The sequence below is a fragment of the Aspergillus clavatus genome, genomic scaffold (genome assembly GCF_000002715.2).
Source record: "Aspergillus clavatus NRRL 1 1099423829804 genomic scaffold, whole genome shotgun sequence".
In the NCBI taxonomy this organism is placed as follows: domain Eukaryota; kingdom Fungi; phylum Ascomycota; class Eurotiomycetes; order Eurotiales; family Aspergillaceae; genus Aspergillus; species Aspergillus clavatus.
In genome coordinates, this window is record NW_001517095.1 from 281,288 (window position 1) to 307,493 (window position 26,206).

Here is a 26,206-nt window from a genome sequence, read left to right on the forward strand (position 1 = left end):
GGAAGGTCATAACATGCAGAAGTCTAGATGCTGGTGTTCGTCTGATCTTTGGGGGGGGGGAAGTGGGCGTGGTCACGTGGGAGGCGCTAGGGCGACGCTAAACCTCCCAAGCCGAAAATCCTCCTGGCTTTCTTAAGTCTTGCTTATCTCAACCAACTTCCCGCCCTTCAACAACGTCACCCAAATTTTGCTGTCAACTACACGGTCGGATTCTGCTTGCGGCTTGTGTTCCCGGTCCGTTGCTGCTCAGTGGTGACGGTCCTCATCGACTTATGTCTTTCTAGCCACTGATGCCGGCCGCCGAAGCATCCCCCGTCGCATCTTCCGAGTCTGGTATCGTCAAGATGGAAGACCGGAAGAGACCTGCCACGTATGATCACAATGATTCCGCTCCACCATTAAAGAAGCATGCCACTTCTGTCAATGGTGGCAGCAAACCTCATCCAGATGCCGATATGCCTTGGAAAGACGACTTAGAGGTGAGTTTCCGGGGCCATACCTGGCGGACCAGCCCCACCGCAAGGGGTTTTTTGCATGTCTTCTCGTGTTCTATCTGAAGTTCACTATGCTTACTGAAACCGATCTTTTTTTTGTGACAGCGATTCCAAAAAGATGCAATATGGCGACAGATGCAAGAATACAAACGCGAGAAGACCTCTTTGGAGACAAAACTGAAGGAGATGTCGAAAGCTACGGCCTATCATAATGACCATTTACGCGTAATTGATTCTTGGTTTAACCAGGTGAGTTTATCACATATATTTATCTCCATAATCACAGCAACAGGGTCTGATTGCGGCAGTTAATTGATGAGATTAAAACCCTTTTGGGTGGACCCGGAGATGAAGAGAGAGGTATACAGTGTTCTATCCTACATGAATACCCTAGGATCAGTAGACTAATCCACTCTGCAGGGCAGTCTTCATTCCAGAGCTCCTTATCCTTCGAAGATATGGAGAGCTTCGAGAAGCATCTTAAATCTCGGTCAGATGATATTCGTGACATAATTTCTCGTTTGCAATCTAGTGTTTCAAGGGCTCCACCCGAGGTTACCGATTTGCAAAATCAGCTGGCGAAGAAATTGGCCCAGGAGAAGACGACCATTTCCGAGCTCGAGAAAGCTTTAGCAGAAAAACAGCAGTTAGAAGAAAGCCTGGAGGCCGCATCATTGCGGTACATGGTGGCCGAAAAGAAACTCGACCGCGCACGAAGTTTGACGGTAGCGAAATTAGAAAAACAATATATCTTAGGCGCCCAGCGACCCGGCGGAGACAGCGCATCCGGACATCGTGAAGAACAGTCCCCTGTTAATGGTGCCTCTGGTGCAGAACGCAACCTTGAATTGGAGGAAACGCACAAACGACTCGTTGCTGTCTCGGAGAAGCAGAAAGAACAGTTACAGAAACTAGAGACTGAAAACGCAGGTTTGCTCAGCCAGATTACAGAGCTCAATATCAAGGTACAGTTCCTAGTAGGTTGAGTATTGCCACTCTTTACTGATTGTTCGCACTTTAGCGCTCCAAACCTACCGACGATGATTATGCCCATACGGATTTGTTCAAGCAGCTGCGGTCTCAATACGATGACGTCGTGAAACGTATCAATCATTTGGAGGCCATAAATATACAGTTACGGGAGGAGGCTGCCAAGTTACGGTCCGAACGAACCGCATACAGGAACCAAATTGATGAGGAAACACGGAGTGTTATTGCTGAGAAGGAAGCGCAGTTGATGCGGGCAGAGACCGATCTTGCTCGAATCCGAAATGCTCGAGATGAACTTCTCGCCGACCAGCAGATGCGCAAGGCTGCACAGGATCAAGAAAAAACAGCTACCGCTAAAGTTCAGGAACTTGCGGATGCTGGACAGGCTCGAATTACTGCACTAGAAAGTGAGGTGGAAAGACTTCGTTTACAGATCGACAACGCGAAGACCACACAGGCGACGGCTGACGACATTCCGATGGAGGAACTTCGCGCGAAATACCAGAATTTGGAGCGTCAATATTCCATGCTCAATACTGAGCTGGCCTCGATGCAGACCGCATGCAAAAAGTACTCCTCTTTAGCGTCGCAAAAGGTTACGGATTTCAGCGCATTGGAAGAGAAAGTGGCCCGATTGATTGCCGAGAAGTCGAAAGCAGACCAAAAGTACTTCGCTGCAATGAAAAGCAAGGAGGCACGAGAGCTGGAAGTTCGAACACTACGCATACAAAATTCGAAAACTTCTGATATTGTCTCACAGCTGAAGGAGTCAGAAGCCACCACTCGTTCTTTACTCGCAAATATGGAGAAGCAGGCCAGCGAAACCAAGGACGCATTAAACCTTATAGTTGGCAAGAATCACGCTGCGCAGCAGCAGATAACAGAGAACAATATTGTCATTGATGGCCTCAAAAGCCAGATCAACGAGTTGAAATCACTCTCAGTGTCGAAAGATTCAACTTTGGCAAGCACTTCAAGCGCCTGTCGCAAAGCCGAGACTGAGATTGAAAGCTTGAAGGTGACACTTGCGGAAACCAAGAGAAGTCTCGACAATTGGAAGAACAAGAGCCTTGGGAATTCGTCATCCGAATATGAAATGCTGAGGGTATGGGTTTCCCTGTCTTGTACCTTTTTCGAGGTTTGTGAAGCTAACTTTTGCCTCTTTAGAGCCTGGCCCTTTGCACTGTTTGTCGCAGAAACTTCAAGAATACAGCGATCAAGACATGCGGCCATGTGTTCTGTAAGGAATGCGTCGAAGAACGCCTCACTTCTCGATCTCGGAAATGTCCCAATTGCAACAAGTCATTTGGAAACTCTGACCATATGCATATCACCCTCTGATCAGTTCAACCATGGTGAACTCACCGAAACTTACATTCTTGTACTATAGTCTTCACTTGCCCTTCTCGATCTACCTCTTTCTCTCTAACTTTTTTATTGGCCTTTTTCCTTTCTTTTTTTCTTTTGTCCTCTTTATACAGTCATGGATGGCTCATGGTGTGGTGTTCTTGTTACTCAAGGTTTAGCAGGATAGGGTTTCAGAGAGGTCGGCGTTTTGATTTGATATTACCACTTTGTCCGTGCAATTTTTGCACTGCATGACGATCGGACCAGACAAGGTGGGTATCTGGTCTCGGATGTGCCTATTTTTGTTTCATTCCCTTTCATTCGTGTCATACTTTTTTTCTCGAAGAGAGAGAAAGCTGCTTGGATACCCGCTTCTCTGTTCCGAATAGCGCCTGGGAGGTGGGAAGGGGCGATGTAGGATGAGTTAGATGTTATGGACGTGAAAAGGATAATGAATTCAACATGCTCAACGGGCATTCATTGCCCCTCATCACGCCATCTCAATTTACGGAAGATCCTTGTTTTCAATACAATGTATAAAATTCGAGAATATCATGAATTGAATATTCTGCTATAGAGAAGCTCATGTCGACCTACCCAGAGGTCAAGTGGGGGAACAACCTGGCCGGCATCTTCGACTGCCGTGTGCCATTCTCGGTCTATACGTTGGGTAATCATGTCTTGCAAGGCCTTGCTGGCCAGGACACTTTGAGCCTGATAAGGTCCCATCACAGAGGCACGAACTGCAGCACTGAGGATAGCCTTCGCATGGTTCAACACGAAGATATACGCCGTCTGCTGGAGATCCACACCCATAGCCAGGCATACAATGCCCCACAGCGGTGCAAGATGGCCCTTCGGCCCCAGTTCGTCCACATTGCCAATAAAAGACTTGAGCGCATCGGAGAAATCCTCGATGGCTTTCACAGCCGTCACGGCAGCCGGTCCCCTGGAGGATGCCGAGGCATAGAAGGTTCGGAAAGCCCGTTCCCAAACGCCAAGCAATGCCCTTCCTTGAGCGATACTCGCCCGTTGCGCCACGATACAGGGTGTCGATGCATCTAGGTCGTTGTCCAGCGTCTCGAGATCCTCGGGGTTTCTATACGCTGCAAGGACATACGGCAGGGAAGTGCTTGCGATCGATGCGATAGAGAGTTTGAGAAAGCGGTGGAAGGAGGCGATTGTGGTCACCGAGCGAGGTAGAGGCTTGTGGTGGGACAAGTACGATTCCAGACCGCTAGAGTACGCAAACGAGCCCAGTGGGAGGGCAGAGTCTGACAGTAGAAACAACGCATGGTTGGGTGGAGGGCATGGAATGTCTACTGGGAATGGTCAGCGTTGAGTTCATGTATGAGAATGTTGAGGATCTGCGGGGTTGTTATTCACGGACCATTGGACACTGCTGAGGACAACCCCTTGTCGTCCTGGGGACAGACTAATGCGAGGCGGGTCTGGGCGTCGCGCAAACGATACTCGAGATCGGCAATCTCTTTCTCTAAGTCTTGGGTGTTGTTCTTTCCGACCATTCGGGCATTCTTTTACGCGACAGGAACATGGCACTTGAAGAGAAAGAAGAAGAAGAAGGAGAAGGAGAAGGAGAAGGAGAAGAAGTCAAAACAAGATTCGCCATCGTCACCAGCAGGCTTCTTATCTTCCCTCCACACTAAGTGAACTTTGATGTACTGATAAGAACTCCCAACTAAGCGAGCTGTCGGAGCTCTCCGGCTCCGGCGGTGGAGGTGGGCAGAACGGAACCAATCGGGCAATTGTCACGAGCGAAGCTTCCGATGGCTTTTCCGCTGGTGGACATGGTACTTGCTGCTTAGTATACTCTTCAATTGCACATCCATCATGCGATCACGATAGACAGGAGGCTTCAGCTGACTTTATACATCTTATATTATGTCAGGCAAGCGTCTGTTGGACGCTATCCAATTTTTCGATGTCGCTAAATCGGTTGCGACGAAACATCTGGTGTTGCGTCAACGGCAACTAGATGTCTTCACCAGGACCTCGTCCCTCACCAAGGGGATTCAAAGGCAGACTGAGGGACTAATTCTGACAGCTCAAGCTGCCGCTGCGTTGGCAAAGCGGTTTAACGAAGCTTCACCGCCTCAATCCGCTCCTCCCCAAACCCAGACTTCAACCACACCCGAGCCCCATGCGGGAACGAATTCGGTGCCCCTCTCGCCAGACGAGGCAAAGAAAGCTCAACGACAAGCCGAGTTTCAAATTCCATCTTCTGCGGCGGAACATACTGGAAGTGACAGCGCATCGCCTTTGAATGTGAGCAAACAGCAGGATGTATTCTACCGGCCGTCCCGGGAGTCGACTCCTGGGTTATCGGGGCTTCCCAGGGTGAAGCTGCCGAAAACTGCCAATAACACCGAGGTCAATTTTGACAAGGCTGTCAATGCGGACGTGTTTCACTCTCCCATTGACACCGAGAGGCCAGTCTCCGAAGTTGCGACCGCCACGGACCGACAGGATGTGCCAGATGAAGTGATGAAGGATATTTTTCACAGTCCCAGGGTTGCCCGGATGCTCTCGCAGAAACCAGCTACCAGTATGAACCGTGCAGACCGGAGACTTCAGGGTCCTTCGGCAGCCCTTTCCAACACCGATACGGCTTCAGCTCCCACCGAGAAAAGCAAGCAGGCGGGGAAGGAAGATATGGAGAAGATTGGGGCCAGCATTGCTGAGGATGTGACTCTGGTACGTACCACAGCCACCAAGGAAATTCAAACGCATTACTCATTCCAATGCAGGAAGACCAACAGCTTGCAGCGGAGCTCAACAGAGGCGACACTTACATGATGACCGAATCCCGCGTTCCGTCCTCCCGCTTGGGGAGATTGTGGCAGTATGGTGGTCTTGCCACTTCAATGGCCTTCGGTGCTGTCGGCGAAAGCCTGCGAAGGGTGACCGGGAGTCAGCAAGACACTGGATCGCTCATGTTCAGTGCAGGGAATATGGAACGTCTGGTTGCCAAACTTTCAAAAATGAGGGGTGCCGCTCTCAAACTGGGGCAAATGTTAAGCTTCCAGGGTGTGTATTCCGGTCGGCTTCATCCTTGCTTTCGAGTAGCTGCTAACGTCCTCTAGACAACAAAATGCTTCCTGAGGCGATTCACCAAGTACTCCAGCGAGTGCAGGATCGAGCAGACTATATGCCAGCATCACAACGGGATAAGGTTCTGGCTGATAACCTCGGGCCCAATTGGCGGGATTTGTTCAGCTCTTTTGATGAGGTCCCCATGGCTGCAGCTTCGATAGGACAGGTGCACGGAGCGGTGCTCAAGAGCACTAGTCAGCCAGTAGCCGTCAAAGTCCAGTATCCAGGTGTCGCTGATTCTATCGACTCCGACCTGAACAACCTGTCGATTCTTCTCACGGCATCGCGCCTTCTCCCTCGCGGTCTTTACTTGGACAAAACCATCGCGAACGCTCGGACCGAACTCGGCTGGGAATGCGACTACATCCGGGAAGCCGAGTGCGGCAATCGTTTCAAAGAACTCGTTAAGGATGACCCCGTCTTCTTGGTTCCGGAAATAATCCCGGAGGCCTCGAGCAAGCAGGTCTTGACCATGGAGCGCTTGGAGGGCATCGCCGTCACCAAGGTCCAGGATTTCACCCAAGCGCAACGAGACTGGATCGGCACACAAATCCTACGCCTGTGCCTTCGCGAAATTACCGAGTTCCGGTTCATGCAAACAGACCCCAACTGGACCAACTTTCTCTACAACGGAAAGACAAACCGGCTGGAACTCCTCGACTTCGGTGCGTCCCGCGAGTATCCCGTGGACTTCATCTCGAAGTACATCCGCACGCTTATCGCCGCTTCCCGCGATGACCGCGACAGCTGCCACCGTCTCTCCATTGAGCTGGGCTATCTAACCGGCCACGAATCGAAGGCGATGGTTGACGCCCACGTCGCCTCCATCCTCACCCTGGCGGAACCTTTCATGGATTCTTCCCCCGACGTCTACGATTTCCGCGACCAGACTATTACGGACCGAGTCCGGGAGTTAATCCCCGTCATGATTCGGGAGCGGCTGGTGCCCCCGCCTGAGGAGACGTACAGTCTGCACCGGAAGTTGAGCGGAGCGTTCCTGCTCTGTGCGAGATTGGGCAGCCAGGTCCGATGCAAGGAGCTGTTTGCAGATGCCATTAAGAAGGCGGATGAGACAGGTCTTGATGTTGGATTGGCTCGGAAGTAGAGCGCCTGGAGGCGGTGATGTTCGCGCCCTCTCTGTACGATTTTTTTGTATGATAATGTAGAAGACCAAAAAAATCAACTCTTGTACAATAGATCATGTATACGTCGAATACAAGATCACGAATTGATAGTAACTACAAATGCTATATGTAGATTATTTATATGCGGGAATTTTGAGATGTACTTGCAGGATAATGTCTCTGGGCATCCAAACTGCCCCCCCAAGGCCAATAGAGAAGACGCGAGCATGCTATTCAGACAGCATATTCCAATATTTCGTAGTCCTTGGGTGTTGCGTGAGAGGAAATCTTGAAATCGTAGCCAAGTCTATGTATGCGTAAATATATGGCGAACCGCACTCGATGCCATGCAATCCTGCCATAGCCGTCCCAGGTATCAGGTCTCTAGCGTCGATTCTAGGGTCTATATACCTGTAGTGATATGTACGTCCTCGCGAATTGAGGAGTCTGCGGTGACCGACTAGCAAACCGGCAGTCATAGGAGAGAGGTAAGAGACTGAGCTGAAGTTCTTTATTTTGACGAATCTGGCACTTCGTCACGTTTTCGACTGCGTCGGAAACATCGCATTCCAGTAGTCCTTTACTCTTTTGCAGATACCCTGACGATCACTCCAAGACCTAAACTTCGTTTCGAGTTCGCAAGCGGTCCACAGGATCTCCTTCCAGAATTGCTTCTCCACATCGCTGCTGAAATTCGCAATGACCTTTTTGGGAATTGTCCAGGCGCGCGTATAGCTGCCGTCATCATTGAATGTCGGGTTTACGGCTTGTTTCTCAAAGACTGTAGCAGGGTTGAATTTGGGGAAGTTTGCATGGATGAAGAAAGCGCGCGGCGCGGGTGCTTGTGAGCCATGGACACGGAATGTCCCCTTCTGTGTCAGAGCGTAATCCTCCACGGGATCGAATTGGACCATTGCAGAGCCGGCAAGTCCGTCCTTGGTACGGTGGCCGATGGCAACGATGGGTTCGCTCACTTGATAGTAGGGTTCTTCCATCGTCAGAGCCGCAGCGACAAATGTTTCTTTGTCCCCCTCTCCAGCCGCTCCCTGCGACAGCAGAGCATAGTAGTATTCTGGACCCCAGATGTTGTAGTAGGTACTGAGAAGGAGGGTTCTCGCATGAGTCCTTTTCGATATGAGGACCTCTCCGGACTCGCTCGACTGCCGGATGGTATGCGGAGGCATTGGATTCGATGCGATTTCATAGTAATACGACGAAACAGTGTCGGCCCAGAAATCGGGCCATGTAATCATGTTCTTCGTCCGAAAAGGTTCGTTACTGAAAAGAATTTCCGGCTTTTCAAGCGGAAAGGCGTCGGCATCTAGAAAAAGAATCTCTTCGAACGACGAAAACAGCATGGCAAAGAGCTTGAACTGGTACTTCTCGATCTGCATTACCTTGGGCACAGCATCGAGAACATGTGAAAGCACCACACACCGCGCATTGAGAGAGGGAAGAACCACGTTGCATATGTACTCTTCATACTCTTCTTGGTTGGCAAGAAAGACTTCCACGGGCAGCTTTGATCCTGTTTTCCGGAGCATTCGAAGGGAGATCACCAGCACAGGTAAATAGGAGCCTCCCGCGGTGGAAACCAGACCTCTCGTGTGGGGGATATAATGTAGTTGCGGTAGGTCGGTCGTGATATCACTGACAAATCCACTGTGTGCGTCCTTCATGTCCTTAACTTCGTCTGGTAGCATGTCCAGATACTCCTGGCGGTCCTCTGGATTTGCCTCTTCGAACCGTATCGACGGCGCATTGCCGAGTCGCAAGGGCGGAAGACATTTTGGCTGATACTTTGCCAAAAGGGGCTGGAATTGTCGCCAGAAATGGATATGGCCGTTCTTGTCGTGCGGAACACCTATACTCTCGCTATAGAGGTAGGCAGAGCTTTCATCAAAGGTCTTGGATGTTGTTTCGCTATCCGCTGGGTCCAAACTTGTAGATGAGATGGGTCGCCAGCGCGAAATAGACCAGGTGAGGACAGAAGCAAGCAAGACTGCCAGCAGTAATGTTCGCGCCCGCGAATATATCCGACGTACCGGCATAGTTGCTTAGATGTGAGTAGTAGATGGGCTTGGATGGCCGCCAGCTGGCAGATTTCCAGGGCGACTCCTCACTGGTCCCATACGGTCACGCCCGCTGTAGTACAGAATGAGAGACCTAGAAGACGCGAAACCTGTGGAAATAGTCCGTGGCAGCGCTTGACATGCTGAGAGCTCCCAATCAGCACGACCAAGGAGGCATTTGAGGCAAATCACGGAACACTGTCGAGTGGTGGTGGGCAGGTAACAAACTGAACAGGCGCAAACTATAGAGGTAATAAACTTGATATACAAACACTATACACGAATGAATTCGAAGATGATAAAGAAGACATAAAAATGAAAAATGCAAAGTCAAACGTTGCTAGAGACACAGAAAGTGACAAGGGACAAGATATCAGACCGAGGGAAATTGAAATGAGGAGTGATGATGATAATATTAAGATTCCGTTGATCTGCAAAACTGGTTGACGCGGGAAGTTTGACTGTGACCCACCACTTTGACGATGATGAGAGAATGACTGCTGTCATTGACTCTCTTTGCGGTCCATCAACCAAGTGATATATATACTACAGTAGCTTTCAGTTGTGTCTTATTCTTATTTTCACTGTAGGTTGTTGGATTTAAGTGAGTATACCCCAGATGAGATGGTCCCTGCACACAGGGTTCAAGGCCCATAGCCCCAGTTGCTTATTCTCAGAATTGGATCGATCCGGCTTACCCATGTCGATTTCATCTATGGTGAACGGCCTAATATATATATTGGAATAAGCGAAAGTGGGCTATAAGTTAATACTGTTCAAATGAGTCCTGACTATATTCTTCCTCTTCCAAAATAGTAGTAGTGGATGAGAAAAGGTCTCTTCCATTGCCAATTGATGTAATATCTTCCACTTCAGGCCATCCCATCAGGGGTTTTCTAGAAGAGCTTGATTCTCCTGGGATGGGGGTCATCCTCTTCGCTGTCTTGTTGGGATGATCCAATGGAGCCTTGCCCCTCGGTTCGCAGCGACTATCTGAAGTGCCCGTCCATCCTAGTGACTGGTTGAATATTTCGACGACAAAATCACAGGAGAAATTCAGGATTGAGCCCAGTACCAGACCACCGATCAAAGCCGACCCGAGAAAGAAGAGTAACGGCTGCAACCCAAATCAGTCTCACATCCCATGTCCATACGCTGCATGGCCGATGACATTTCATCAAAAGGCGACAGCCATATACATACCTCAAATCTCGCCAGGACTCGAAGAGGCAGAAAAGCAAGCTTGGTGATCCCAGACGCCAGTTTCAATAATGGCGTGACCAACAGCTGGAGAAGTCCATATACAAAGTAAAGCAGAAAGGTGAACGGATATGTAATCCATGAGAGGAGAATCGCAATTGCTGGGGCCCACGCCATTATATTTTTCTCTAATATATCAACGAGCACATCACAAAATCAGGAAGCATAATGACTTGGATGTTGCTGTTGATGATGCTTGTTTTGGGAGCAGAACATTGCGTTGCGTAGAGCCATGGAGGCATGGACTACATCAAAAGTAACTGATGTAATCTCCTGGTGGAGCCTGAGGCCCAGTTCCGGTTGCTGTTTTAGACTTTTAGTGCTGGAAGATCATCCCACTATACCCTATCTAGTATAGTGTAGCCCCAGAGAGTGTAGCGGCATCAAAGCTATACCGTTTACGATGGCCTCTCCAGAGAGGAACAATAGCCCTAAGCCCTAGTTAGACATTTCTGGTAAACTCCGGAGCAACCGTTGTCGACATCATCAAACGCCGTGAGATGCCATTGATTCAATGTTAGATTGAGACGGACTCATTCGAAGTGGATCTTTCCAGTTTGCATCCCCATCGCATTTGGCTACTGCAATCTATTTGACTCCCTTTTACTTTTTATTTGATCGTCATACGGCCCCTTGAGGCTGGCGCTTTCATGCTGGCATTCTAACCTACAGTAGCTGCTTCTTGCTCCTCCCCCTCATTCTCCCCCCGTTCACAGCCCCTCGGTTTAGTCCGCTCTACGCCGCAGATGGGCAACAATCCTTCCAAGGGCCCTTCCGGAGATGGACCGCCAAACTCGGGGTCTTCGCATTTGACGGCTTCAGCAGGTGATAAAAAGGTGTATCGCCGTACTTCAACGAATGCCATCTCCAGCGCAGCAAAAGCGACTGCGGCTGGTCCCACCCCCTCCACCGAGACCGCAACTGGACATCCGGCAACACCCACGCAAACTCCGGTTCAACAACGCCTGCAATCGCGCAATATCACGGACGCGCCCAGAGGAAATCCAGATCGGCAGGACCGACATGATGCGAAGAAAACAGAGCCTTCGTCGAGGGAGATCTCTTCCCCAGACCCGTCCAACCCTGTCCAGGTACCAGTCGCTCGGGCTGCTTCCAGAGATGATCCGACTGTAGCACCATCTGCCCCGCCTCTCAATACATATTACAGTGCATCCACGCACCTCCAGCGTCCGCCTCGGTTGCCCCTCCCCATCGGTGATGCGACAGCTACTCCGGGTTCGCCGATCATCGGACCGGAAGATTCACATATTGGTTTCCTTTCTGGCGATCGTCCACTTGGAGAGCAGGCTGACCAAGGCAATCCTGGCATAAGCAATACGGCCGTTGATGATGAGGAGACTTTGGACGAGCTCGAGCCGTACACCCCAAGTGGTGTCGGCAGGGCTGTCCCAACGACCATAGAGTGGAACGCTCCCGGAGATAAGGTCTACGTTACAGGAACTTTCGTCAATTGGGAAAAGAAGTACCGTTTGCACAGAAAGTACGTTACATTCCGTCTGCTGTCGTGTCTCTTGCGAAACCTACAACGGCCAGTGTTGAAACAGCCTCTGTTATCATTGTGTTGTGTGTTGTCTTCCAGCATTCTGCCTTTCTGTTTGGTTTTGTTGCCTGCTTAATTGCAATTCTCTCCGGCCGCTTGAAAGATGATCATGTCCCGTCGACGAGTGCTGACAGACATACTTGTGGACAGTGAAAATAACCCAGGGGTCATGTCGACAACGTTGAATTTGCGGCCCGGTACACATCATTTGAAGTTCATCGTGGATGGCGAGATGCGGGCTTCCGACACTTTGCCAACTGCAGTGGACTTTACTAATCACCTGGTCAATTACATTGAAGTCAGCGCAGACGATATCAACCGATCGCGCAGGGAGAGCGAGCGGACAAATAAAAGTGCGGTGCCTTCTGGGGTGCATCCTCCTCAAGTACTTCCTGGCCCCATCGGATCTGAGCGTACCAATGTTGAGGACCAGTCTGACAAAGAAGAACCCGAGGAGATTATTCTTGGGGACTTTCAAACCATCATCCCTCAATTTCTTGTCGATTTGGATAAGGAGGAAGACAGTCCTGAATATCAGCAAGCTGCTAATGTGATCGGTGATACCCCAACACCGCCGAGTCTCCCTCTCTTCCTTGGAAAGTCAATCCTGAACGGCACTACGCCGATGAAGGACGATAGTAGTGTTCTCAATTATCCTAACCATACAGTTCTTAACCACCTTGCAACCAGCAGCATCAAAAATGGAGTGCTTGCCACCAGTGCCACAACTAGGTACAAACGGAAGGTAAGCTTTCCCGCCAATGTTTCAGCCAACCCAGTATTTGACGCAATGTCGCGCAGTATGTTACGACAATCTTGTACAAACCAACCAGCCATATCACGGGCTAGTCTCAGCATTGAATATCCGTCTGCATCACAGTCTTGCATGCCATACATAAATCATACTCGGTGATACCGCTAGCTTCGCACAATGGGGTTGGGCCTGAGACCCTGAGCGCTCCCCGTCAGCGATCCTTACCTATACTCTGCGCGATTTGACTCACGCTGAGTCGTCCAGAAAAGTTTGCTTAGGCATGGAAGAATCCGATCCCACGTCTATAATATTCATGGCCATATATTCCTCGATAGATGCACATATGCAAGATCATCATTTCGAAATCACACTCCAGAACAGCTACGGTTTAGTCTTGGATGAATGACAGTTTGGCCGAACTTGTGTATTGTATGCACTGTATTTTTGAACGTTCCGGTATCTCACAGTTCCCATGGACGCGATCTATTGCCATTGTCATGTTCGAGATCATTTTGTAACTTCATTCCTAGATTTGGCTTTGGAAATCATCGTCTTGCGGCGCCTTTTATCAGGCTCTCTTGTCTGTACTGTCGGTCCTTTTCTTTCGCAATTCTTTGGTCGAAACTAGAGGCGATGACTATGCGACCCCCATCGCTGTCCGAAGCATCGCTAATTTGCAAACCTCTTTCTCAAGATAGAATCACCAAATTGTCTTTCTATAGCCACCCGCTAGAATTGCCGTGAGTCTTGATTTGCTTTGTAGGTATTGTAGAATTCCTGTACTAGAGCACAGGGGTATTAATGATTGATTGATAGTCATAAACATCATAGACAAAGCGATCTGCATCATTATTATGTCCATGATTAAGATCAATCTCGCCATTTCACAAACACACCGTCCGTTCGGAATCGCTGCGTACAGGTTGACTCTGTTAGTGGAGTACGGAAACCTGTCTTGTAGGCAAGCATGCCCGCCTGGGCGATCATGATTCCGTTGTCGATACAGAATCTCTCATCCGTCGCATGAACGCTTCCTCCACGATCCCGAGCCATGATCCCCATCATCTCCTGTAATCGCTCGTTGCAACCCACACCGCCTACTATTAGGACTTCCTTGGAACCAACATGCGCCATCGCGCGCTCAGTGATCTCCACAAGCATGGAGAAGATTGTCTCCTGCAGGGAAAAGCAGAGGTCCGCGCGAGTGGGCTTGACGTTTTCAACTGCCTCTGATGTTGCTGGATCTGATAAAGCCACTAATTTTTCCTCTTCCTCTTTCTCCTTTCCATTCAGGCCGTATGAGGCTGCTAATCCATCAATCGCGGCGAGGATTCCCGAAAAGGAGCAGTCCATTCCTTTCACCGTGTACGGTAGGTCGACCAACTGTTTACCCTTCTTGGCTAGTTGTTCGATGTTATACCCCGGTGCAGGGTCATTGGAGATGTGTAATGTGCGGGCGAATCTGTCCAAGCAGTTGCCCACGGCGATATCGAGCGTTTCACCAAAGATCCGGTACCTTTGCGAGCTGTATGCGATGACCTGTGTATTGCCTCCCGAGACGTACAAGACGACCGGGTTGGTCGAGCCCGTGATCAGTCTGCCCATTTCAATGTCTGAGTGGTTTGTTAGCTTGCCGACCTCACGATTAAAGCCTGAATGGTGAAAGCTAGCGGATCGTTTAGACAAGCGGGAGCATCCAGCGAAGTGACAGGGGAGTGGGATCAGCGGTGACACATACGTCCAACACAGTGATTCACGCCGACCAATTCCTTCCCCCATAAAAGACTGAGCGTCCTGGCAGCCACAGCGACACTTTGGAGAGGAGCACCCATGCCGGGGCCTTTGGTAAAGCAGATGCAATCCACATCGTCAACAGACACGCGAGCTTCTCGGAGTGCTCTCTTTACAAGCTTCACTACCCACGCGCGATGGTGCCGGGCAGTATCCTTGGGGAGAAACCCCTCGCCAGGAGGAGAGACATATGTGTGACGAATGTTAGCAAGGACCTGCGGGGTGCTGCCATCCTCGGGATGCAACATGATGCCCACGCCAAGCTTGTTGGCGGAGCCTTCGAGTCCGATGGCAATCATGGCGCAGGGGATTATTATGCGAAGGGATCCGAATGTTCCAATTCTTCACTGAAAATACACTTCAATTTCTTCTTGAGATCGACGGCTACAAATCGTTATGGGAAACTCGTCTTGTAGAGGGGCAATCCATTCGCTTCTTTTTTTATCAGGAGCGTTATCGATTGGTGGGCGGGTAGCGGCTTGACACGGCGGCTGCGTTTATCCGACGGGGTATACAACAAATGCTACTATACTGCTAAACTACTAACCACCTGCTCCAGCTCACTAGCACCAAGAACCCACTCCATGCTTTTCTCCTCCCACAACAGCACATTATTGTCCTGACGGCTCTCATCTCTTCATTGTCGTCTTGGGTTACTCTGCGGTCATCTCCCTCGTTTTGTTCTGACTATTTTCCTTCTAAAAGATCGTCTTTCCGTCTTACTCTTTTCTCGGGGGGTACTCCACCCACGCACAGTCCACAACATTCTTCATCGGTCACAGAATGTCTTCTACAGCCCACTTTCCTGATTCCGACAGCTTCCAGCGTCAGTCAGATGAGTTTATCACATGGCTGGCTCAGAGACCGGGTGTAAGAATCAGTCCGAAGATTCGCATCGCTGATTTAAGATCACAGTCTGCCGGGAGAGGTGTAGGTAAGTGGCCCACTCATGGCAAGGATTTTGCTGCATGCATTGCGTTCCAAACTGTCGAGTGAAGAATAACATTGCTCGTTGATCTTGAACCTTCTCTGATTGACTCTCTTTTTATCATCAGTGGCACAATCGGCTATCGTCGAAGGCGAAGAACTTTTCTCCATTCCCCGCGATCTAGTTCTCTCGACGGAAAATTCGAAGCTGAAGAGTCTGCTTTCTCAAGATTTGGGAGAGTTGGGGCCATGGCTCTCTCTTATGCTGGTTATGATCTATGAATATCTCTTACGAGAGCAGTCTGCCTGGGCACCGTACTACAGAATCTTCCCAGAGAATTTCGACACTCTAATGTTTTGGTCCCCCGCCGAACTACAGGAGCTTCAGGGAAGTGCGATTGTCGACAAGATTGGGAGGCAAGGTGCTGAAGAGTCCATTCTCCAAATGATTGCACCAGTGGTAAAGGCGAATCCTTCCCTCTTCCCGCCGATTCAGGGTCTCAGCTCATGGGAGGGCGAGGCCGGTACCCAAGCTCTGCTGGGTCTCGCTCACGTCATGGGATCCCTTATCATGGCTTATGCTTTTGACATTGAGAAGGTCAATGATGAGGATGATGAAGATAACGAGGGTGAAGACGGTTATATGACCGATGAGGAAGAGGACCAGTCGTCAAAAGGCATGGTGCCATTGGCAGACATCCTCAACGCGGATGCGGATCGAAATAATGTAAGGACGTCCATTTTCAACACCACTCCCTCTGCCATAATATTCATCATCTTCCTAGGCACGCCTCTTTCAGGAAGAGGACTCTCTGGTCATGAAAGCTATCAAGCCTATCGCGGCGGGAGATGAGATCTTCAATGACTACGGAGAATTGCCCCGCTCCGACCTCCTGAGGCGCTACGGTTATGTAACGGATAACTATGCTCCATACGATGTGATTGAAGCGTCTCTGGACCAGATCTGTCGCTCTGCTGGTCTTGAAAACGCTGATATCGAAAATCAGCCTCGGGTATTTACCCTCTGCTCCACCTCCTGGATCCCGACGGTATCCGTGACATGATGGTTGACTTTGAACATAGCTCGAATTTTTAGAGGACCTGGAACTCCTTGACGATGGCTATGTTATTCCTAGGCCGTCTCCTGGAGACCCATTGGCAGATATTCTCCCTGATGAGCTAATCCTGCTCTTGAAGACTCTGACCCTGTCGCCAGAGCAATTTTCGCATCAGCAGTCCAAGAGCAAACCTCCCAAGCCATCCTTCGGCCAACCAGAGGCAAGCCTGTTCTTAAAGTGTATCCAACTCAAGGGGAAACAGTACGCGACCACTATCGAGCAAGATCAGGAAATCCTCTCCCGATTGAACCAGTCTGAAGCCTCTCATCCTTTGGACTCATCCGCTCGCCGACAGAAGATGGCCATCCAGGTCCGCATCGGAGAAAAGGAAATCATACAAACTCTATTCAACATGCTCAACGAATTCATTGGAAATTCCGCCGAGACCAACGGAGCATCTATACTGAAGCGGCCCGCCGATAACGAGAACGGAGACTCCAGGAGATCCAAGACAGCCAAGAACTGAACCTTGCATCTAACTCGCACCTATACATCGCCGACATAAAAGAGCTCTGGCCTCTTTTTCTAAGATGTGATATTATTTGTTGTTTTTGTTCGTTGCTGGCATCATCGATCGGCTATCCGTACATGAGTCTATCGACTGATAGGTTTCGAGAGCAAAAAATGAAAAGGAAGACAGGCTATGTACACTAACATGCGCGAACCCCAGGGTTGTATCATAACGAGTTTTCGTTTGCAGCCATCTTGGTGTGATTTGAGGCTCACAATTCTGAAAATGGGGGATGGTTGAGGCAAGGGTGGTGAGGTGACGGTTCGTGAGTCCAAGGTGCTGGAAAAGAGGTAAACGTACAAGTACAAGGGAGGCTCGAGGGTGAAGGGCATAAGAGAGAAAAACAAGGGAATCAAAAACGCCCGCCAAATGCAAGATATGAGTGGGAGAGATTAAAAAAGAGAAAGAAAACATCAAGGGAAAGGGAGAAGAATAAAAGCCCAGCTCATATCTCACGTTGTGGTGGCCACGGCACCAGGCCCTGGATTTGACCCCATTGTCTGCCCCACGTTGGCAGGTCCATTACTAGCCGCGGTTTGCTCAGCTTGCAATCTTCTTTGCGCTTGAGCCTGGGCTTGTGCATGTGCCGCCTGCGCCTGAGCTGCAGCTGCCGCTTGATCTCGCGCTTTAGCCGCCATGATAGCACGGTGTTGCATGATCTGGATATCGTACTGATCACATTCGAAGTCTGACTCCTCATCGGAATCTTCCCGATCGAATTTGAATCGGTCAGCCTTCAGCGGATCCATCTCGACTCTACAGCGCGACACCAGGTTTCGACGATCGATAAATAAGCGACCGCCACGCCCAATACGCCTCCTAAACGACGGTATCCTGCTGGTGTCCTCATTCATCTCCCATGTACGAGGGACTAGCTTATCTCGGAAGGAAAGGGCATTGGTAGTATCTAAAGCGGTGTCCAACATCATGTTGTCGGACGAATCCGAAGATGGAGGAGTCGGCAACTGGGTGGTGATTGCGGGACGGAATGCAGCCTGGAAGGTCTTCTCCGGAGGCGGCGAGAGAGGTGCTCTTGTGAGGTCCACATAGCCCTCGTTCCATTTGATGTGCTTGGCAATGTTCTGTTTGATGTCCCGCAAGATTTCGTTCTCTTTCTCTGCCTGGACATCTTCTAGAAGTTGCAAATCTTCGGCTGCCTGGGTACCAGGCTTGGGTGGCATCCGGAGCTGAGGGGCGGCTGGCCGCTGCACTGCTGGCGCCTCTGTTGGTTTCTTCTTTGGCTGCTCGATGAGTTAGCGGGCCAGTACTGGACTGACGCATTTGTGGACTTTACCTTCTGGTTGATGAGGTCTTCATCATCGTCTTTGATGTTGAGTTTCCTCTTCATCTCCTTCACCTCAGAGCGTTGCAAGAAGATCTGGCGCTCCATCGTGAGCATCTCCTTCCTTGCCAACTCGCGCTGGCGCACCAAGGCAACCAGCTGTCGAGCGTCTTCCAACTCCTTTCTGAGCCTGCGAAGTTTATCGGCACTCTGAGCATCTCTGCCGCGAGTTTTCCGAATCTGACGGACTTCCCGCCTACGGAAGCAGACGTATGGGTCTGTGTCATCGGTATCTTGTCCGGTCTCGAACTGTCCTAAAAGTCAGCCACGAAGCTACTTAACAATACCGCAAGCCACGCGATGCTTACCTTGAGGTTAGGAAGAAGCGATCGGTTGCCGGCAGTGGTCCTTCGCGCCTTCCAGTGGTCATATATGTCCTTGGCGAATCGCTTGACGCTCTCTTCTACGGTTGCGTCCATCGACTCTTGCATTTCAGCAAAGCTCAGAACGGGAGGATTATCTACAGCTGCGAACGGTTGCTTCGTCTGCGCTGTCTCTTCGAAAAAGTACATAACTTCCTCGAATTGGTCCTCAGTGCACTGAGCTGACGCATCCCGCTTTTGGTTCCTGATCTTGAGGAAGACATCATCCTCTTCAGTCATGTTATATGGGCATCCGCAACAATCCTCGACTGTCGAGGAGAAGCGGATGTACGTCGCTGGCTGTGAGAAGATTGGGGGGTAGAGCTCGTCATATCGGAGATTACTGAGGACGGTTTCTGGTGTGGGGATGTGCGCCTCATTTACTTTTCCTTGAGCAGTCGCGTTGATAGCGGCTTGCAGATGGAATTCCTATACAGAATAGTGTTAGCAGGCGCTGTTTGGGGTCCAATATTGCTAACGACGAAATTTTCACCATGAGGTGAGGTTGGGATTAGGTCACGTGACATATGCAGGGGTGGCTAAAATTTAGTCGGGGGGAAAAACTGACCGACTCCTCAGCCTTCTCAACGCCGGTCTCTATCTGTTGTAGGGAATTCTGGACTTCATCTTCGATGATGTCGATCTCATCCTCACGAACAATGGGGATTGAGGCCTTTGAGGTGAGCTTTTTTGGGCGCGTCCTCCCCATCCCCCCGTACCTAGTCATGCGAACTTTGGGGCGCGAATACGGCAATGACCATGGGAGAAGGGTCGCAAAATTAGGATATGCCGATAGCTCTGGTCATGCGAAAGCGCGTAAACGTATTTTCTTGATGAAAATCGATGGGTGGTGGGAGATATTGACGGTTGGAGTCTCGTAGTAACAGCACTGGCGGTTGAGTTGACGTTGTAATGTGACCCAACCGTGGCCTGCTTTGGGCCAGCGCACGGCCTCAGGGGTTCGCTTGCCTGTCCGTTTATGGTTAGTGCGGGGCTGGCTGATATCAAATTGATGAACGGGTGATGTGCTTGGCATGTTATGGACGGAGCCGCATCCCAGTGTGGTCTTGTCCCTCCTGCTTAGTGCTTGCTACCTAGTCGCCTTCTTCCCCAGAATCTTGTCTGATCCGCCACTGGCTGTGCTTGTGGACTTGAATATCGCAATTCATCCGCGAGTTAATAAGCATTGACCATTAACCAGTCTTTTCTTTCCACTTTTTCATCTTGTTTTGCTCACTGTTCTTTATCATTAATTTCACCAAACCCTCTTTTCCCCCTCATCAATAGATCACCATGGAACAACCCAGTGAGCCCAACAACGCTGCCATGTATGATGCGCGCAGGCGCAGAGCATCTGTGGGCACATCACAGCTGCTCGATAACATCGTGTCTGCCTCCAACTGTCGGTTCTCCAGCCTTGCCTTACACTCGTCCTTTTATCTCTGAGTGAAACAACTGACAGTGGTTCTTCCTGGGGACAGTCGATAGGGATGAGGTGGATCGGCTTCGCAAGCGATTTATGAAACTAGACAAGGTCCGACCGATTTGACATGAAACATTACGGAATGACATGCTGAAGACTGCCGCAGGATAGCTCCGGCACCATCGATCGTGACGAGTTCCTCTCCCTCCCCCAAGTATCGTCCAACCCGCTGGCGACGAGGTACGTGCTAGGAGAAGAAGAAGAAGAAGAAGATTGAGGCTATGGGTACAAAGAGACGAAGGCAAGCAAGAACTGACCGATGATGGGCCAACAGAATGATCGCGATCTTCGACGAAGACGGTGGCGGCGATGTCGACTTCCAGGAATTTGTGTCGGGTCTGTCGGCGTTCAGCTCCAAGGGCAACAAGGAGGAAAAGCTGCGGTTCGCGTTCAAGGTGTACGATATCGACCGCGACGGCTATATTTCTAACGGCGAGCTGTTTATCGTGCTGAAGATGATGGTGGGCAACAACCTGAAGGATGTGCAGCTGCAGCAGATCGTGGACAAGACGATCATGGAGGCGGACAAGGACCGCGACGGCAAGATCAGCTTCGAGGAGTTCACTGAGATGGTGGAGAATACGGATGTTAGCCTGAGCATGACGCTGAGTATGTTTCTCTCTCTCTCTCTCTCTCTCTCCCTCCCTGCTATACCTTATGGAGAAGAAACTGAACTGACGATGCTCCCCTACAGACCAAATCTAAGATACTTGCTTGAGACGCTTGGTTTCGCTTTTCCATCTGGCGTTGCCTTTTTTTTCTCTCTCTCTCCCTCTCTCTCTGTCTGCCATGCGAACACCAGCCCCGATCATTTCCATTCTTGACATGACTTTCACGATCATCGATCATGACCCCTTTGTAGTTTATATCCTGGGGCTCAGAATCCTTCGAGTCCTTCATGGAGCCATGACGACATGCATATAGTTCTACACCATACATCCTACGATTCAATTATGACTATTTCACTGATGTGATACTCCTGATTGTTGCAGTAATCGGCGATCCACGCACAACAATACAGTTTGTGTAAGGCGTCCTAGTTCATGATGTCTAGATATTGCTTGATACCGTCGATCACTACAATACCAATGTAGTACACTAGGTAGTTCTCCGTAATACCTACGCATCCATTCCAGGATTATCCTCCGTGGAATGTTGCATGGAAGGATCCGACCACCAAAGCCAAGGAAGGAACTATTCAACACCAGCATCGGCCATTGATTAGGGCTAAATAGATATTCAAATTCATCTCTCGTCATCACTCCGTGGCCCTAGTCTAGATAGTAATCCATAATATAATATATTATTGGGTATCTACACACTACTCCTACTCCTACATACGGACTACTACCTCCTAAATCCTAATAAAGCCAGTCCCCACCCCCTAGCGCCCGCGGAATCCAGGGACAGGGACAGGGCTGGGGGACCGGCTCCCCGGTCCCAGCCTACGGGACCCCGATCTACGTAGTATGCATATGTACATCGGAGGATATGAGGTAAAATGGATTGATGTATCATATTCCTTCGAGCCCATCGGGACTAGGATTTGTGAGGAGTCGAGTAGTCGTCGTCTCTTTTCTTTCTTTCCTTTTTTTTTTTTTCTCTCCCCCTCCTCCTCGTTCAAAATCATTTGTGGCTTGTGAGATGGGGCGTGGCCTCGTGGAAATGGGGCACGAGGATTGGGATGGCATGGATCGTGCTGGATAGGGAGAAGTATTGTGTGGTCTGGGGAGTGAAAGCACTACTGGGGAATACGTAGTAATGAGGGCTTCCGGAGGTTGGTCAAGGAGGAGCTCGAAGTGGGGGATATCATACCATCATGTTTACTGTAACTTAGTTTGCCAGTTGCCACAGCACTGGCCTATTTTTGAAGATCAGTTTTCAGAGAAGTGAGGCGAGAAAGGACTATGTAGTATGTATGTAAGTAGTCTGGAAACTAGAAACTAGGCTGCTTCACCAACTAACCTCAGAAGAACCATCATCTCCCCCCCCCCCCAAAAGGTAGATAGATTATCTACGGAGTATGATAGTATCTACTGTCTAGATTAGTGAGCACTTAATAACTAGCCATGGCCCGTTCAGGCTTCCTGCAGATTCGGCACATCACAAAATTGCAATGGTAATAGTTAATGGTAACTAATGCCCACTAATAATGATAATGTATTAATTGACTTAATTGACTGCCAGTGCCTGCTGTCGATGTCGGTGTCAAGGTGGTGATCGTGATCGAGATCGAGATCGTAAGCGATCGGACCGATGCCCCAAGTCCTCGGATCACGCACGCCTCATCGTGCTCATCCCCGAAGAACCTGGAACCCGGGACCACTAGTTAGCTACTTAGGTACATCGTTAGGGGCCGCACCGGCCCTCTCCAAGTCTCTAGTCTCCAGTTTCCAGTTTCCAGGGCCCCGGGCGCCCCGGCGCCCCCACGCTGCGGCTGCAGGCACGGCTGAATCCTTCCAGAACTGTCACTGTATGTACACTATATAGGCTATCCATCTACAGACTACAGGCTACAGGCTACAGGCTCCCGCTGTAAGGTAACGGTGTACTTTCGATCCGCAGTAAATTGTCTATCGCTAAGAGATATTATATGGATATATCCAAACACCGACACTCATCAGCTGGTGGCTTTCAGATCTTGCAATAGAAAGTCACATTTATATATACACAATTGATGATTCCAGAAAAGAGGATTCCAAGGGGAGAGACCTTGGGTGGGGATCTGCAGTATTGACTTCAATTGCGAACTTCATCGGAAGCCAGATTAGAATGACAATTGTTCTTTTGTCATGGAGCTACGTGCCCGGCTCATCAGGCTCGCGCTGACCGCTGACCGCTGTAGATTTAGATTGAAGAAATGCCCCATACATCATGGGGCCGTAGACTCGTAAATGAGAAGATGGCTCTAGGTACCCCTCCATTGGTCGAGGAAGGAGGAAGAAAAAAGCCCCGGGTTCATTTTTCAGAAAGATGGGACAGTAGTGAGTAGATAGTCCTCTGGGAGGCATTGTGACCACTCAGCCGTGTGCGAGCAAATTTCTCGTGAGCTGTGAGGAGGACTGAGGACTGAGGACTAATTTAGTTCCTGCATTAGGCCCGCAAGCAGCGCTACCATCACAAAAGTACGGCTACGCGGATATCCGAAGCGAGCCCCCCGTCCACTGGAAGTTGCTTTTGGCCTTGCTCTTCAAGTTTCGACATCTCAAGAGTCTAGGTCCAGTTGCTTCAGGATCGCGAAGTAGTGGCCGTGGCTGCGCTCCCTCGATGCGCCTGCACATCATCAGGTCGGCTTTCGAGCAGATCGAGGCATTCGCCGAGAACTAGGAGAGAGTTTCAAATCAGAATGTAGCCCATATGATTGCCAAGAGCCGGGGAAACGGGGTTGGCCTCCAGGTTGGGATGGGTTTTCTTTCTCTTACCACCAAGAATCTCCTCCTCCCAAATACCCATCTGGTAATCCACTAATCCATGCTGCTCCATCTGGTCGCAGAGCTGGATGAGGTCTTTGCCCATCTCCTCCATGCGCTCGATTGTGAGCATTGTCGTGTTGGGTGACTGGCGGCTGGTCTGCAGAAGATCTTGTGTCATGTCCTTCTGTTTTTGGCAAATGGCCAACCAGCAGATGTTAAAATCATTCCAAAGTTGGAGTCGTTCGGGGTATAGCGCTGGATCATCTCGCAGTATGTCTTATTGATCATGTTAGTGTACTGAAAAAAAAATGAGAAAAAGAAAAAGAAAAAGGAAAAAAGGCCATGTGAACAAAAACATGAGCGAGATGATAATGGGTGGAACCTGAGAAACGCTAGGAAGAACATACCAAGTTCCCGCGCATTGGTGACAAGCCACTCGGCAATTTCCAAGATTGATCGACCAGCCTCTACCAATCGGCCAGCGCGCGTATGATCAAAGGTTGCCCGCAAAGCTCGCTGGAAGCGGCCATACGCTTCATTTGTCGACTCCGAAGCGACTTGCTGCTGCTGCTGCTGCTGATCTAAACGTCCTGCGGTTGCCCCCACCGCGGTAAATTCGGCCATCGTTGCGGGAAAGGGCTGCATTGCGCTCGAGCGCCCAATGGGACCGGGCTGGTTATAAGCCGATGAAGACAGGTGCGAGGTCAAGTAGGGCGAAACGTCTGCAGGGACCCCTGTTGCTGTCGGCTCATTAGCTGAGAAGTACTGTGGAACAGCAAATTGGCTGGACAAGACGTCAATGGCTGCAGACTGCCGTGTTGGGTACTGTGGCACGACCTCGTACGGATTCGGTGTCGGGCCTTGCTGACTGAGATTATATACCATCTCCGATTCATAGGGGGCGAATGGTTGCTGCACTGCCGGCTGGCGCTGCTGCTGCTCGCGCAACGTCACAGAGTACGGTTGCAATTCATCCCCTTGCAGGGGATTGCCCTGGAATGCAGTGTCTGTGTATCCATAGTCCATGTAGGTCGACATTCGCGATCTCTCCGTTACCTGTGCCAATCCAGTTGGATTTCCACGTGTTGCAGGCAGACCATGTTGTCTGAAGCGGCCAGCGGCACCACCAGCGGATCGGGAGATGCCTCGACGGGTCACCCCAGAGCTCGTCGAAGATCTGGAGGGATCATGGTGCTTGAGGCGCCGGTTATCGCCATCCATACCACGCGCTCGGTCCCACAGAGACCCCTTACGCCCTGAATCAAGGTCAAACGACCAATGCGCTTCAGGGGACAGCGGAGGGCTCGCGTAGGGTTCCAGCTTGTCGGGATTCCGAAATTCGGGGCGGAAAGATGTTGTCTGTGCGTGATCGATCACGATCTGATTGCTTTTCTCCTGACCTACTGATCGGTCTGTCGACGAGCAGTTTCAAAGAAGTATGTATAACCGAAGAGATGTGACGGGTATCTTTTATGTAGCGGGTATGTCTCCAGGTGGATATACTTGCTCTGAATCGCAAAGATAGGCGCACTCTGAGAACAATCAGCACTGATCAAGAATAATAGTGCGCAAAGTATAGCATATATTCGGCGACCACTTACATTCAGAGAAAGTACTAGTAATACCTTTGACAGGCTACTCTTTCGAGCTGTATCTTCCTTTTCTTCAAACAGAGGAGAAGCGCACAGAGTGGCGGATATACTTGATTCAAGGAGAGGACTAAACACAAGAAGAGGAATGTAATTATATCCGATCAATCAGGAAGTAAGATGGAATGACTGGAAGCTCGGAACTTGCAGTCCAAAACCAACAGCTTTTAAGCGGAGGAAGACCAGCAAGTGGGGGAAACAGAAGCGCAAGACGGGGTGGACAGAGGATATACTTCAGGATACGGGGACAAATCGACAAGACAGAAGGGTACTCAAGGGATGTATTTAAAGATCCTAGAGAAGAGAGGATCTGGGATCCTGCGAGTGACATACACAGCAGCGTAGCAGAAAGGAACTGAAGGAACAGAGATAGAGAGAAACAGACATAGGCTGAAGTATCAATAAATCATTTTGATGCGCTTACTAGCAAGCAGCAAAACAAAAGAAGGGGAAGAGGAAAAGAAAAGAAAAATAAAATAAAAGGGAAAAAAAGAAAAGAAAAGAAGGGAAAACAGAGAACAAAGAAAAAAGAAAAGAAAAAAAAAGACAGGGAAAAGCATAGAGATCGACGACAGCAGCATGGAAAGTGACTGCTGTACTGGGGACCAAGGCAGTACAGTATCTAACTACATCGTTTCTTGTCCAGTGCGATAATTTAATAAGGTATTCCCATCTATCTGCTAAGTCTCGTTTACTACTTCTGGGTGTCTTTTTGATGCCATTAGTTGCTTAGACTGGACTCTAGACTGCTGGGGTTTGTACGTATGTATGGGCTTCTTTTGTTCCGAGTCGTCGGGGCAGAACTATCCAATCCAGCCTTACAGTGACGGTCTCAGCTTGTTACTGGAGTGCATCGCGTTTGACTCCAATTGTCATCGAGGGGGATATGCCTCG

General features: G+C 49.9%; 11 protein-coding genes across 11 annotated transcripts, besides 9 other annotated features; 6 read left to right on the plus strand and 5 right to left on the minus strand.

Annotated features, from left to right (window-relative positions):
- Window positions 1–290: 290 nt before the first annotated feature.
- Window positions 291–2,825, plus strand: ACLA_096090 (E3 ubiquitin-protein ligase BRE1; the record flags this gene model as incomplete). The annotated part of the gene is made up of 6 exons (XM_001270101.1): window positions 291–479; window positions 600–743; window positions 803–854; window positions 915–1,459; window positions 1,516–2,589; window positions 2,652–2,825. The coding sequence occupies 6 exons, from the start codon at window positions 291–293 to the stop codon at window positions 2,823–2,825; spliced, it is 2,178 nt and encodes a 725-aa protein (XP_001270102.1).
- A 558-nt stretch (window positions 2,826–3,383) lies between these two features.
- Window positions 3,384–4,357, minus strand: ACLA_096100 (urease accessory protein UreF; the record flags this gene model as incomplete). Its single annotated transcript, XM_001270102.1, has 2 exons — window positions 3,384–4,153; window positions 4,222–4,357. The coding sequence occupies 2 exons, from the start codon at window positions 4,355–4,357 to the stop codon at window positions 3,384–3,386; spliced, it is 906 nt and encodes a 301-aa protein (XP_001270103.1).
- Window positions 4,358–4,400: 43 nt separating this feature from the next.
- Window positions 4,401–4,441: a microsatellite.
- Window positions 4,401–4,442: a microsatellite.
- Window positions 4,405–4,438: a microsatellite.
- A 291-nt stretch (window positions 4,443–4,733) lies between the features above and the next one.
- On the plus strand, window positions 4,734–7,050 carry ACLA_096110 (protein kinase COQ8; the record flags this gene model as incomplete). The annotated part of the gene is made up of 3 exons (XM_001270103.1): window positions 4,734–5,546; window positions 5,600–5,879; window positions 5,936–7,050. The coding sequence occupies 3 exons, from the start codon at window positions 4,734–4,736 to the stop codon at window positions 7,048–7,050; spliced, it is 2,208 nt and encodes a 735-aa protein (XP_001270104.1).
- A 555-nt stretch (window positions 7,051–7,605) lies between these two features.
- Window positions 7,606–9,120, minus strand: ACLA_096120 (alpha-mannosyltransferase; the record flags this gene model as incomplete). The annotated part of the gene is made up of 1 exon (XM_001270104.1): window positions 7,606–9,120. The coding sequence occupies one exon, from the start codon at window positions 9,118–9,120 to the stop codon at window positions 7,606–7,608; it is 1,515 nt and encodes a 504-aa protein (XP_001270105.1).
- Window positions 9,121–11,147: 2,027 nt separating this feature from the next.
- ACLA_096130 (putative Snf1 kinase complex beta-subunit Gal83) lies at window positions 11,148–12,811 on the plus strand (the record flags this gene model as incomplete). The annotated part of the gene is made up of 3 exons (XM_001270105.1): window positions 11,148–11,902; window positions 12,113–12,707; window positions 12,764–12,811. The coding sequence occupies 3 exons, from the start codon at window positions 11,148–11,150 to the stop codon at window positions 12,809–12,811; spliced, it is 1,398 nt and encodes a 465-aa protein (XP_001270106.1).
- Window positions 12,812–13,586: 775 nt separating this feature from the next.
- Window positions 13,587–14,806, minus strand: kae1 (O-sialoglycoprotein endopeptidase; the record flags this gene model as incomplete). The annotated part of the gene is made up of 2 exons (XM_001270106.1): window positions 13,587–14,368; window positions 14,455–14,806. 2 exons carry the CDS (start codon window positions 14,804–14,806, stop codon window positions 13,587–13,589), a joined length of 1,134 nt encoding a protein of 377 aa, XP_001270107.1.
- Window positions 14,807–15,290: 484 nt separating this feature from the next.
- Window positions 15,291–17,018, plus strand: ACLA_096150 (ribosomal lysine N-methyltransferase; the record flags this gene model as incomplete). The annotated part of the gene is made up of 4 exons (XM_001270107.1): window positions 15,291–15,441; window positions 15,563–16,161; window positions 16,220–16,447; window positions 16,518–17,018. 4 exons carry the CDS (start codon window positions 15,291–15,293, stop codon window positions 17,016–17,018), a joined length of 1,479 nt encoding a protein of 492 aa, XP_001270108.1.
- Window positions 17,019–17,515: 497 nt separating this feature from the next.
- Window positions 17,516–19,476, minus strand: ACLA_096160 (enhancer of polycomb-like protein 1; the record flags this gene model as incomplete). Its single annotated transcript, XM_001270108.1, has 4 exons — window positions 17,516–18,304; window positions 18,358–18,654; window positions 18,714–19,196; window positions 19,336–19,476. 4 exons carry the CDS (start codon window positions 19,474–19,476, stop codon window positions 17,516–17,518), a joined length of 1,710 nt encoding a protein of 569 aa, XP_001270109.1.
- Window positions 19,477–20,060: 584 nt separating this feature from the next.
- cnaB (calcineurin regulatory subunit B) lies at window positions 20,061–20,955 on the plus strand (the record flags this gene model as incomplete). The annotated part of the gene is made up of 5 exons (XM_001270109.1): window positions 20,061–20,169; window positions 20,249–20,301; window positions 20,357–20,430; window positions 20,525–20,859; window positions 20,945–20,955. 5 exons carry the CDS (start codon window positions 20,061–20,063, stop codon window positions 20,953–20,955), a joined length of 582 nt encoding a protein of 193 aa, XP_001270110.1.
- Window positions 20,440–20,463: a microsatellite.
- Window positions 20,867–20,897: a microsatellite.
- Window positions 20,956–21,009: 54 nt separating the features above from the next.
- Window positions 21,010–21,036: a microsatellite.
- A 1,330-nt stretch (window positions 21,037–22,366) lies between these two features.
- Window positions 22,367–22,789, plus strand: ACLA_096180 (uncharacterized protein; the record flags this gene model as incomplete). The annotated part of the gene is made up of 4 exons (XM_001270110.1): window positions 22,367–22,382; window positions 22,438–22,515; window positions 22,592–22,723; window positions 22,770–22,789. The coding sequence occupies 4 exons, from the start codon at window positions 22,367–22,369 to the stop codon at window positions 22,787–22,789; spliced, it is 246 nt and encodes an 81-aa protein (XP_001270111.1).
- Window positions 22,750–22,778: a microsatellite.
- A 689-nt stretch (window positions 22,790–23,478) lies between the features above and the next one.
- Window positions 23,479–24,884, minus strand: ACLA_096190 (uncharacterized protein; the record flags this gene model as incomplete). The annotated part of the gene is made up of 3 exons (XM_001270111.1): window positions 23,479–23,573; window positions 23,673–23,939; window positions 24,071–24,884. 3 exons carry the CDS (start codon window positions 24,882–24,884, stop codon window positions 23,479–23,481), a joined length of 1,176 nt encoding a protein of 391 aa, XP_001270112.1.
- Window positions 24,223–24,242: a microsatellite.
- An 884-nt stretch (window positions 24,885–25,768) lies between the features above and the next one.
- Window positions 25,769–25,859: a microsatellite.
- The last annotated feature ends 347 nt before the right edge of the window (window positions 25,860–26,206 follow it).